General features: G+C 41.0%; 1 protein-coding gene and 1 non-coding gene across 2 annotated transcripts; one reads left to right on the top strand and one right to left on the bottom strand.

The window, feature by feature from the left end:
* Window positions 1–7,010: 7,010 nt before the first annotated feature.
* On the bottom strand, window positions 7,011–7,117 carry LOC119371587 (small nucleolar RNA R71). Its single transcript, XR_005179221.1, has one exon. It is a non-coding gene; the product is annotated as a small nucleolar RNA R71 (small nucleolar RNA).
* A 1,039-nt stretch (window positions 7,118–8,156) lies between these two features.
* Window positions 8,157–8,675, top strand: LOC149496800 (uncharacterized). Its single transcript, XM_089719926.1, has one exon. The coding sequence runs from the start codon at window positions 8,157–8,159 to the stop codon at window positions 8,673–8,675; it is 519 nt and encodes a 172-aa protein (XP_089576052.1).
* Window positions 8,676–13,446: the final 4,771 nt, after the last annotated feature.

The raw sequence follows: 13,446 nt of genomic DNA, 5'->3' as shown, positions 1-13,446 counted from the left end.
AAATTGTGAACTTTCAGGGCCTTTGGGGCCAAATTGGGAATTCTTGGGCCTTTGTGGCCAAATTGGGAACTTTTTGGCCTTTGGGGCCAAATTGGAAATTTTTGGGCCTTTGGGGCCAAGATGTGAACTTTTGGGCCTTTGGGGCTAAGATGTGAATTTTTGGGCCTTTGGGGCCAAGATGTGAACTTTTGGGCCTTAGGGGCCAAAATGTGAATTTTAGGGCCTTAGGGGCCAAGATGTGAACTTTTGGGCCTTAGGGGCTAAGATGTGAATTTTCGGGGCCTTTGGGGCCAAATTGGGAATTCTTGGGCCTTTGTTGCCAAATTGGGAACTTTTGGGCCTTTGGGGCCAAATTGGAAATTTTTGGGCCTTTGGGGCCAAGATGTGAATTTTTGGGCCTTTGGAGCCAAAATGTGAATTTTAGGGCCTTAGGGGCCAACATGGGAATTTTAGGGCCTTAGGGGCCAAGATGTTAATTTTCTTGGGCCTTTGTGGCCAAATTGGGAACTTTTGGGCCTTTGGAGCCAAATTGGAAATTTTTGGGCCTTTGAGGCCAAGATGTGAACTTTTGGGCCTTTGGGGCCAAGATGTGAATTTTAGGGACCAAAATGTAATTTTTCAGGTCTCAGGGACCAAAATGTGATTTTCCAGCTTTAAAATGGAATGTTTTTTTTTCAAGATTCTCTTTTTTTATCATTTTCCAGACCCCCTTTTTTTTGTGAAGTATGGGATGAATGCGTGAATGCGCACAACATCACTTCATAATCTGTTCATGATATGCTTCACATCATTGGGTGCATACAGTCCTAAGGGATAGGTTCTATAGGCTATGACACAAATAGAGAATAGGCTTATAAAGGGACCCTTGAACCTTGAGCATGGATATACCTAACCACATGTGAAACAAAGAGTTTCGCGTGGGTCCAACAGTACGCATGCCCATGGGTCATCTCCAAAAGGATTAGGGGTGGTTTGCGGTAACAGGGAGGACGCTTTGGCTGTCCGTCGACATAATCAAGGAGACCTGTCGATCAGCGCTACTTGCTATCTAGACTCAGAAGTTTGAACAGAGGAGAAGAAATTCATTTGAAATTCATTTTTTATGCAATGGAGAAAAGGATTCTCAATCGTGCAAATAAATAAACAAATTTGAATGATTCAAAGTAAATTTCAATTAGGTCCAAATTCTTTTTATTAAGCATTCTTAAAGAAAGAATATTTAATCTTTGTTGGGGTACCCTGCAAAACAAAGCATAGTAAAATAATATCCTAAAGAAGGGCAGGTTAGTTTACACAACAATTGTAGTCCACTTTATGCAAAATGATTACATAATTCCCTAGCAGAGTCGCCAAACTGTGAACCCCCACTCCAAATATCATAGCATATGAATGCATGTGACTAAGGGCAGAAATGCACGTGAATGTATGAGTCGCCACATTGTTTAATTATTTTAGGGTAAACTAGGAAAAAACCCTAATTGACTCCAATTTTAATTAACCTACTTACTAGATTAATTATCCCAATGTTTAAGGCATGGTTTGCGAACCCGAGGAGGATCCCGAGACTATGTCATGCTGATGAACTAATCTATGAATGAATGCTTTGCAAGGTGATGATGTAATTGGACAAATGAAAATATTTATGTGATTTCAACTTGCCGCTCGGGGTTAAATCCCGAACGTGCCTACGTACTTCCGTTTGAATGGAAGATCAAAGTCAACGTAGTTCGATAGGCCTTTTTAAAAGGGCTTTGAATGGGTATGCTTTATGCATGGGTGTGTGTATGCTTCGTGCATTTGGTTTAGGCATTTTGCCAAAAATTGATTGATTTTTAGGCATTTGTTGCCAAAAGGAAGTGTTTGATTGGGCTTATTGTTGCCAAAAAGAAGTGTTTGATTGGGCTTATTGTTGCCAAAAATGGATTAAGGCTTTTAGCCAAAGAGTTTTGTGATTTAGGCAATTTGTTTGCCAAAAGATTGGTTTATTTAAAGACTTTTAGCCAAAAATGTGTAGATTTGAAGGCTTCTAGCCAAAAGTGTTGATTTAGGCAATTTATTTGCCAAAAGATGTTGATTTAAGGCTTTTAGCCAAAAAGTTTGATTTAGGCAATTTGTTGTCGAAAATTGATTGATTGGGCGTTTGTCGCCAAAATGCTTGATTTTAAGGCTTTTAGCCAAAAGATTGATTAATTTGAAGGCTTTTAGCCAAAATGAGTTTATTTAGGCAATTAGTTTGCCGAAAGACGATTATTGGGCGATTGTCGCCAAAATTAATTGATTTAAGGCAATTTATTTGCCAAAAAGTAATTATTTGAAGGCTTTTAGCCAAAACTTTGATTTAAGCGATTTGTCGCTAAAAAAAAGATTAATCTCACTTATAAGCAATTTGTTTGCCAAAAGAGATCAATTGAATTGCAATGTAGGCAATTTATTGCCAAAGAAACGTGTTTAATTAAGGCTATTTAGCCACAATTATTGATTCATTGGACTTAAGCCGAATTGCTCGAAATAAAGGCGATCACCATAACTATTGATTAGCTAGGTATTTTAAGCCAATATTGTCTGATTTAGGCTTTAATACCACGATTATTAATTAACCGGGCATTTAGCCTAAACTTATTTATTTGAGGCAGTTTATTTGCCTAATGATGACGTGAATGCATTTATGCAATTGTAGAAGTATTAGGAGTAGAAGAGAAACATGCATGAAGTGCTAAAATTAAATAGGCAGAGTTTAGTTCATGTACCTGATTTAATCGACGGCCACTTCTTAGCTTCAGTTTGAAAACTCCAAATTAAGCTCCTCGTTAAGGGAATATTAATTAATTTAATTCAATTTAAGTGACCAAATAACAAAGCAAGAAAGCAATAAAACTAAGCTAAAATGCAGAAAAGCAGTAAAGAATCGCAAGGAGCGGAGGGGAGAAGGAGCGTCCGTCAACACAGACTGAGTGAGTAAAACTGAGGGCTTCGGGGCCAATTTATAGGCAAAATCGGACTGTTTCGGCGGCCCGGCGGCCTGAGCCACCGAGGCCGGCGGGCTTACTAATCTTTCGTTTCGGAGGCTTTTTCGGGAGTTTCGGACCTCTAAAAAATATTTCGGGACCAGTTCCGCGATCCTCGCGACGTCCCGGACGTTTCAAGTACCATATTGATACATTTCCGGTGAACTTTCCGAATGGCCTCCGGTCCGGCCGGACTGTTTGCAGTCCGGAAAAACTGGCTCTTTGAGCCTCAAAATTTGGGTATTCACACTGTGAAGGGCGACATCCCATGTCGCTGGCGGCGCCGCCGTTAAGGGCGGCCGCCGCGGTCAGCGGACTTTCTAGTTTTTCGTCCCGGAGGCTTTTCCGGGAGTTTCGGACCTCCAAAAAATATTCCGGGACCAATTCTGCGATCCTCGTAATTTTCTGGACGTTTCAAGTACCATATTAGCATACTTCCGGTAAATTTTCAAAATGGCCTTCGGTCCGGCCGGACTGTTTGCAGTCCGGGAAAACTGGCTTTTTGAGCCTCAAAATTTGAGTATTCACAGACGCAACTGTCTTTCCGGACCACAGCCACGTGTGGCATACAAATCGGAGCTGCGTGAAGCAGCTGACGGTGCCGTCACGCACCTGATAGCTGCGTGACGCAGCTCTGACGCAACCAAACACTCAAAATCAATTTAATTTAAATCCTTGGATTAAAAGACTTCTAGATAGCCTTAACCTTCCATTTCACATCCTCGTATCATCATTGGATCAGGTGGGGGCATAAAGACACGCGTCAACAGGAGCTGACTCTATTTTTGTTGTTGTAGACAGGTTCTCCAAGATGGCACATTTTATCCCTTGCAAGCAAACTAATGATGCTTCACACATAACAAAGTTATTTTTCTAAGAGATTGTTCGTTTGCATGGAATTCCCAAAACCATCATATCTGACCGAGACAAAATTTCTAGCTCACTTTTAGACAACCTTGTGGAAGAGATTCAACACTCAATTTCACTACAGTAGCACCGCTCAGCCCCAAACTGAAGTGGTAAACCGGACTCTGGGTAATCTCCTTAGATGCATTTGCAGCGAGAAGAAGAAGATGTAGGATCTTGCTCTTACCTAAGCAGAATTTGCCTACAACAGTGCTATCCATAGCTCCACTAAGATGTCACCGTTTGCAATTGTCTACCGGAAGGTACCGGCCCGTACTCTTGATCTTCTTTCCCTTCCAGCAGGTGTAAAAAAGAGCATTGCAACTAATAACTTAGCTACCGAGCATGTGGAGGTATTCAAGCAAGTACAATAATTCATCACCGCTGCTAATGAAGAATATAAAGCCGCAGTTGATAAACACTAGCATTATAAATCTTTTACTGTGGGTGATTGGGTCATGGTTTATCTTCACAAAGAGCATGGCAGAGGACAGAAGAAGCTTGATTCGAAAAGATTGGCCCATTTTAGATACTCAAGAAGATTAATGATAATGCCTATGTACTTGACCTGCCCGAAGACATGAAGATTTCTAGGACTTTTAATGTTGTTGACTTTGTTCCCTTTCTGTTTCGATGATGATCACTCGAGGTCGAGTTCTTTTGAAGTGGAGGGGATTGATGCAGAGCAACTAGCACTTAAATATATGGAAGACTTGGATCGCTGCAAATCCAAGAAGAAGAGGCACGGCCGTGCCATTTCCAGCACACCCGTGCCAGCGTCTGAGAGTCCTAGACGCGAGGCATGCCCAAGCACAAGAAACACAGGCACGCCCATACTACAGCAAAGCCCGCCCGTGCTAGCCTCTAAAAGTAGTCCAAGCACGCTCGTGCTGACGAGCCCTTGAAGATTCGAGTGTCGGCACGCTCGTGCCATGCCAAGCACGCCCCGTGCTAGCCTTTGAGAGTCTTTGGCACGCCCGTGCCGCCTCCCTCAGTAGTGTTTTGTCCATTTATGGATTTAGTGTTATTTTTAGGGTTTTATGACTTTTAACCTAAAACTATAAATAGGTTATTTTGTATTATTATCTTTTGATCATTATTCATATCAATGATAACTTGCAAATCCAACTTTTTTTTATTGTTATATTTGTGTTAATTTGGTGTTATTTTGTGCTTAAAAGAGTGGTTTAACTTGATTTATTGTTTTTATGCTAGGAAAAGTTGGATTTGATATGAATGAAGCAAAAAGGAGCACAATTGAAATGTTTTGGAGCAAGGAAGGAGCTGCTGGAATTTTGGAACACAAATACAAGCTGTTAGGCTCTTAGCCTTGGGCAAGACTAAGTAGGAAATCAGACCAGCAGACTGATTGTGATATTATTGGCTGGTCACGACTTCTTCAACTAATTCCAGCACGTTTTACAGCCACATGATGATATTAGGCATAATTTTTAGTGGGTATTTTTATTGTATTAGTTGGCCCCACTTTCTAGGGGGTATTTAAGTCACAATCGGGCCTTTTGTCGATCATCTTTTGTCTCCCTTGGGTTGTGAGGAAATTTACAGAATTTTTGAGAGATTTCTGCCGAACTTTTAATTCTTTTGATGATGTTTTCTTCCATAGTCATGTGTGGCTAAACGTTCTGTTCAGTTAAGGCTAAACCAAGGTAGAAGTTTGATTTCGATTATGAGATTATATTGAACTTAATTGAATTTCTTTATTCTATTGCATTTATATTCTTTCTGTTATTTATTGGGAAAATATATCCCCTAGCGAAATTCTATTGAATGATTTAACAGGGCTCGTTATGTTGTTTGGTAGAAATTTCCATAGCTATTCGGCGTAATCAAATCCGTAATTGTTTGGTTAGGTTGATGCAGTAGTAATTAATATAACTTAATTGGGTAGAACTTTTTAGGTTGTATTAAAAAGGAATATAATCAGATTTAAATGGATGCTCGTAGTTTCTGTTAATCTGGGCAGGGTTCTACTAGATTTTAAAGCTGTTAACAGTTAAATCCTTCATTGTACTTAGGATTGCTAGTTAATTAGTGGTTGTTATTAGATCGTATCTTAGCAACCTATTCCTACGGTAGAATTGGTTGGGTCGACGTTCTTCTTGGCTATAACTCGTCTGTAATATGAATTAAGGAATTAATCATGAGTCAATGATCAATCGAATCAAATCTTCGAACCGCGGTATGCTTTGGCTGAATTTACTCTCAATTGTTTAGGTTCAATTTTTAATTTTATTGCATTTATTTCTTTGATTTAATTTTAATTCGTTTAGTTCGATTATTAAATTCCCCCGTTTCAATTTCTATTTTTAATTTTATTTTCAGTTTTGGTTTATTTTCGACAAAGCTAATCCCTAGGGTTCGACCCTTCTCACCATATTTACAAGTTTTATTTTGTAGGAGAACAGGTTAATTATTTTTGGCGGATTTGACGCCCGCCAAATTTTGGCGCTGTTGTCGGGGATTAGTTAACTTTACTGTTTGTTGTCTTTTTGAATGACCAGGTCTGAAAATTTGCTAATATAGTTTGATCCTGAGATAGAGAAAACAGCCCGCTCACTAAGGAGACAAGCGAAGGAGCGAAAGTGGGCCAAATCGACTTCCGGAACTGAACCGGAAAGTCCAGCTGCTGGTCACCTTGATTTTACAGCTAAAACTGAAGAAGAAAGTCTTGAGCAGGAAGAGATTCTTGCGGAAATTGACCAAGAGGAAGTTATGGCCGAAAACCACACTGTTCGAGAGCTACAGGCTGCCCCTATAGAGCAGCAGCCTATGTGTATTACTTACCTGAAGTTGGAAGTGCCATTTAAGCTTAAATTGGGTCTTATTCATCAACTTCTGACTTTCCATGGGATAAAGACCGAAAGCCCGCATAATCACTTGAAGGAATTCCATGGAGTTTGTTCTAGCATGAGACCGCAGGGGGTAACTGAAGAGCAAATTAAGTTGAGAGCATTCCCGTTCTCACTTAAAGATGCTGCTAAGGAGTGGTTGCTTAATCTACCTCCAGGTTCCATCACCACATAGCCTGATATGGCCCGAGCATTCTTGGACAAGTATTTTCCCACTTCCAGGGCAGCCATCATACGAAGAGAAATTTGTGGGGTTAAACAAAAGGCTGGAGAGAGTCTTTATGACTATTGGGAGAGATTCAAGAAGTTATGTGCAGCCTGCCTGCAACATGGGATGTCTGAACATTCCCTAATACAGTACTTTTATGAAGGGATGCTTGACATGGAAAGGAAGATGGTTGATGCAGCTAGTGGGGGAGCACTTGTTAATAAGACTCCATTCGCAGCAAGAGAGATTATTTCCACTATGGCCGCCAATTCACAACAATTTGGGCAAGTTGAAGAAACCCCCAGGAAGCTATATTAGGTATGTGATTCTTCCATTCAGTCTCAACTGAACAAACTAACCTCTATTATTAAATCTATTGCTGCAGGGCAACCTGTGAAGAGAAGTGTGTGCGAGGTATGTTGCAGCGATCACCCAACTGACACATGTTCATCATGGTATGGTGATCAAGAGCAAGTTAACGCTATGGGAGGATATTCCGGGCAGCCCCAAAGACCGATGGGTAACACCTTCAATAATGCTTGGAAGAATCATCCTAATCTTAGCTATGGAAGCAACAACCAAAATTTCCAAGGATACCAACCAGCTAGACCACCTCCTCAACAAGCTCCTCCCCCAAAAATACCATTGGAAGATATTGTGAGGTCACTTGCCACTTCTCAACAAGAATTCCAGCAAGAAACAAGAAAGGGAACACAGAATATGGAACAACAAATTAGTCAACTTGCATCTTCCTTGAGTAGATTGGAAACACAAGGGAGGCTTCCTTCCCAAACGGTGGTAAACCCAAGGGAAAATGCAAGTGCGATCACTTTGAGGAGTGGTAAAGAGCTAAACACAGCAGCCCCTAAAAAAGGCAGCAGGAGTTCTAAGGAAGAAGCTGAAAAGGAGGTAGAAATTCACCGAAATAGGCCTTTCGAATAGGCTGAAGTACGGCAGCCCCAAACCTTTACTGTTCAGCCTCCTTTTCCCGAGAGATTGGCTAAAACAAGGAAGGAAAGTGAAGAGAAAGACATTTTGGAGACCTTTCGCAAGGTGGAGGTGAATATTCCATTGTTGGATGCTATTAAGTAAATACCCAAGTACGCAAAGTTTCTCAAGGAACTTTACACCAACAAAAGGAAGGTAGATAGTGTTGAGAAGGTGGAGATGGGTGAAGTTTGCTCCGCCATGATTCAAAGGAAGAGGCTCCCACCAAAGTGTAAAGATCGAGGTATGTTTGCTATTCCTTGTAAAATAGGCAATGTAGGGATTAAGAGATCTACGTGTGATTTAGGAGCTTCTATAAATGTCATGCCTTTATCTATTTACTCATCTTTCAAGGGTTGTCCCTTGAAAGAAACGCGTATTATTATTCAATTGGCAGACATGTCTATTGTGTATCCCGTGGGATTGCTAGAAGATGTTTTGGTTCAGGTTGGTGATTTAATTTTTCCAGCAGATTTTTATGTACTTAATATGGAGGATGATAAATCCTCGACTATAGCTGATTTGTTACTTGGGAGACCTTTTCTCCGCATTGCAAGGACAAAAATTGATGCCTATGAAGGCACATTATCTATAGAGTTCGATGGTGAGAAAGTCGAATTTAATGTTTATGAGGCTATGAAGTACCCTAGTGATGTGTCTAGTATTTGTTCTATTGATGTAATTGATCCTTTAGCATAAGAAATGTTTGAATAAGATGTTGTTGATGAGCTTGATTTAGTGCTTTGCAAGAATATTAATATGGACAGCATTAAAGAGATTGAGGAAACCTTCTTGGTTAATGAAAATGTACAGGAAATTGTGTGCGAGATGGAGACAAATCAACCCCTAACAAGCAACCGCAGGCATATTGTTTTGCCTTCTCACCATGAGAAGCTTTTACCATCTGTTTTGCAGGCACCCAAGTTGGAGTTGAAACCGCTGCCCGGCCACTTAAAATATGCATTTTTGGGAATGGAGACACATTGCCTGTTATCATCTCCAGCAAACTTAGTGAGGTTGAAGAAGAGAGCTTGATTCAAGTTCTTAGGGAGTATAGAGAGGCCATAGGATGGACAATAGCAGATATTAAAGGGTTGAGTCCATCAACTTGTATGCACAAGATTCTTCTAGAAGAAGGCAGCAAGCCCACAAGAGAAGCTCAAAGGAGGTTGAATCCACCTATGATGGAGGTGGTGAAGAAGGAAATACTGAAGTTGTTAGATGCTGGTATGATTTACCCGATTTCTGATAGCAAATGGGTAAGTCCTGTACAGGTAGTGCCTAAGAAGACAGGAATTACTGTAGTGGAGAATGCTGAAGGAGAGTTGGTTCCTACAAGAGTTCAAAATGGGCGGAGGATGTGCATAGATTACAGGAAGTTGAATGCAGCCACAAGAAAAGATCACTTCCCACTTCCATTTATTGACCAAATGTTGGAAAGATTAGCTGATCGTTCTCATTATTATTGTCTTGATGGTTTTTCAGGTTTCTTTCAAATACCAGTGGCACCCGAAGACCAAGAGAAGACGACTTTCACTTGCCCTTTTGGTACATTTGCTTATCGACGGATGCTGTTCGGTCTTTGCAACGCACCAGCCACATTCCAAAGGTGTATGGTTAGTATATTTTCAGATTTTGTAGAGGAGATTATTGAGGTATTTATGGATGATTTTACCGTCTATGGTAATTGTTTTGATGAATGCTTAACTAACCTTACAAAAGTCTTAAAGAGGTGTATAGAATGAAACCTAGTCCTAAATTATGAAAAATGCCATTTTATGGTACACCAAGGTTTGATTCTAGGACACATTGTTTCATCAAGAGGCATTGAGGTTGACAAAGCTAAAATTGATGTAATTAAATCCTTACCTTACCCTGCAAGTGTGCGGGAGATTCGTTCTTTCCTTGGCCATGCAGGTTTCTATAGGCACTTTATTAAGGATTTTTCGAAGATAACTCAACCGCTTTGCAAGCTTTTGCAAAAAGATGTGCCTTTTGTGTTCGATGAGGAGTGTAGAGAAGCGTTTGATATGTTGAAGGAGAAGCTCATTTCTGCTCCAACAGTCCAACCACCGAATTGGAACTATCCTTTTGAGATTATGTGCGATGCGAGTAACTATGCTGTAGGGGCTATTCTTGGACAGCGTATTGAGAAGAATCCTCATGTCATATACTATGCATCAAGAACGCTGGACAATGCCCAATGCAACTACTCTACCACAGAGAAAGAGCTTTTGGCGATCGTGTTTGCTTTGGAGAAGTTCAGGTCGTATTTGTTAGGAACAAAGGTGATAGTTTTTTCTGACCATGCAGCATTGAGGTATTTGTTAAAGAAGAAGGATTCCAAGCCCCGTTTGATTCATTGGATTCTTTTGCTTCAAGAGTTTGATATAGAGATAAGAGATAAAAAGGGGTCCGAGAATCTTGTTGCTGATCACCTTAGCCGGTTGATTTTGAATGAAAAGCCATCACCATTGGATGATGATTTTTCGAATGAGCAACTCTTTAGCTTCCAAAAAGTTATTCCATGGTATGCTGATATAGTGAATTATTTAATTGCAGGTACTTTACCAGAAAATTTAACTAGAGCTGCGAAAGATAAAATCAAGAGAGATGCTAAGTATTTTGTTTGGGATGATCCATACTTGTGGAAGTTTTGTTCTGACCAGGTGATTAGAAGATGTGTTATGGATGTGGAAGTGCCATCCATTCTGAAATTCTGCCATTCATTAGCTTGTGGAGGTCATTTTGGTCCTCAACGAACAGCTCGCAAGATTCTGGAGTGTGGACTTTTCTGGCCATCAATGTTTAAAGACTCATACATTTATTGCAAATCTTGCGAAAATTGCCAGAAGATAGGTAATTTGAGTCGTAGAGATCAGATGCCCCTTACCTCTATTCTTATTTGTGAGATTTTTGATGTGTGGGGTATAGATTTTATGTGGCCATTCCCATCATCATTTGGGAACAACTACATATTGTTGGCAGTGGATTACGTGTCCAAATGGGTTGAAGCTAAGGCAACCCGGACTGATGATGCGAAGACGGTAGTGAATTTTGTCAAGAGCCATATCTTTTCTCGGTTTGGAATTCCAAGAGCAATTATAAGTGATCGAGGAACTCATTTCTGTAATAAAATTATCGAGAATTTGTTCAAGTATGGTATTACGCATCGTGTCTCTACAGCCTACCACCCCAGACAAGTGGACAAGCAGAAGTTTCGAATAGGGAAGTGAAGTCTATACTGGAAAAAACTGTGAGTCCTAATAGAAAAGATTGGAGCGTCAGGCTAGACGATGCTTTATGGGCTTATAGGACAGCGTATAAGACACCGATAGGAATGTCACCTTATCGCTTAGTTTATGGCAAACCATGTCATTTGCCTGTCGAGTTGGAGCACCGCGCATTTTGGGCTATTCAGCGCTGTAATATGCAGTATGGTAAAGCTGGTGATAAGCGAAAATTACAATTACAAGAGCTTGAGGAAATTCGCAATGAAGCTTATGAAAGCTCCAGAATATATAAAGAGAAGACAAAGGCTTTCCATGATGGCATGATATCCAAGAAGAGATTTGTAGTTGATCAAAAAGTTCTATTATTTCATTCTAAACTCAAATTATTTCCTGGTAAGTTAAGGTCCAGGTGGATTGGTCCATTTGTTGTTACTAATGTTTTTGCTCATGGTGTAGTGGAAATTCAAAGTCTAGAGACCAATAAAATTTTTAAAGTGAATGGGCATCGATTGAAGCCATTTTATGAAGGTTTTGGAGCTACTCAATCGGAGAATTTGAGGCTCGAAGAGCCGGGGGAGTACAGCTGATTAGCTCAAAAACGTCTAGCCGGAGACGTTAAAATCAAGCGCTTACTGGGAGGCAACCCAGCATTTAGTTTCTGCTTCATTTTATTTTATTTTTTTCTTTTTTTTTCTGAATTTTCATTATTTTTCTTTAATTTTTTTTTTAAAAAAAAATTTTGCATGAACAGTGTCGTCCCTAACCTGGGGACACTGTGTTTTTCTGGGTTCAAGAGTCTAGAGCAGAGCTTCTATGGGGTTTTTAAATGGCATGGTTAAAGTTGTTTTATTTTCTATTTTACTGTGTTCGTTGGGGTGAGTATAGAGAGTTTATTCGTTTTAGCAAGGGGGTATATATGCGTTGGCTGAATAAAAAAAATAAATTAATAACTAGTTATATTTGTGCAGCAACTATAAAGAAAACGAAAAAAAAAAGGAAGAGAGAATTGACCTAAGAGAACCCGACGGAAATTGCACAGCTCACAACTTCCTTGCCACCGTCCGATCAACCGCCGTCCGCATCTCCTTCCCTTTTCCGATCAGATTCAGTCGCCGATAACGCTACAGTCCGACGGAATTCTTGTTGCCATTCTTCAGAACTCCTGCCGTCGTTCAAGACTCTCAGCCAACGCAGATTTCATCCAAAGAGCGCCAACGATGCAACTCTTGCAACCCGTTCCATCACTCCGATCAAGACCTTAGCCCAACCCTACGTTACTCTACAGCGCGACGCAAAACCCCACAGCAGTGTCTTCCTTCCTCATCTGATTCCTATCCGTGCCAACTTCAGCAACAGGCCCATTTGCGAAAAAGAAAGTTATGCAGTCCGGTGACGAGGCTGCTGCCACTGTTGCCCCTGTTGTGCCGTCAACCACAACAGCTACAACTGATGTTCCCTCCACTTCAGTAGTGAGACAATTGAACATAGAAGTTAGATTGCAGAATTTGGAGCAAAGACAAACAGAAATGCCAGCCATGCTGCAGATCAACAATGATACTTCGCACTGAGGTTTGGTAGTGAATACTCCACAACAGGGCAGTTTCCTTAAACTTTACCTTTTATTTACATTTTAAGCCTTGAGTCCACATTGAGGACAATGTGTGGAGTAAGTGTGGGGAGGGGAATGTGACCATTTTTGCTAAAATTTTTAATTTTATTGCTGAAATTGCTATGCTTCAATTATGGATATATGTGCTGCCATGTGTTGTTCTAGGTACTTAGCTTATGATTATGCTGCTGCCATGTGCATATTTGGTATGAAACTGTGAATACCTAAATTTTGAGGCTCAGAAAGCCTGTTTTCCTGGACTGCAAACAGTCCGGCCGGACCGGAGGCTATTTCAGAAGTTCACCGAAAATATGTCAATATGGTACTTAAAACGTCCGGAATATCGCGAGGATCGCGGAACAGGTCCCGGAATATTTTTCGAAGGTCCGGAACTCCCAAAAAGGCCCCCGGAGCGAAGCACGGTGTCCACCACCGGCCACGGCGGCGCCGGCCGACGGGCACGGCGGCAGCAGCCGCCCAGCCTGGGCGGCACCTGCCGCCCCAACTTCCTGGGCAAGGCCTGCCGCCCAGCGCGGGCGAGGCCTGCCTAGAGGAGCGGGAAGGGAAAAGAGAAGGAAGGGAAGGAAGAAAGAGGCAGGGGAGGGGAATGAAGAACAGAGAGAGAGGG

Source organism: Jatropha curcas, chromosome 4, assembly GCF_041381405.1.
Source record: "Jatropha curcas cultivar XTBG-Jc1 chromosome 4, XTBG_Jcur_1.0, whole genome shotgun sequence".
NCBI lineage: Eukaryota > Viridiplantae > Streptophyta > Magnoliopsida > Malpighiales > Euphorbiaceae > Jatropha > Jatropha curcas.
The sequence above is the reverse complement of the archived record's forward strand: the minus strand, read 5'-3'. Positions and strand labels throughout refer to the sequence as shown.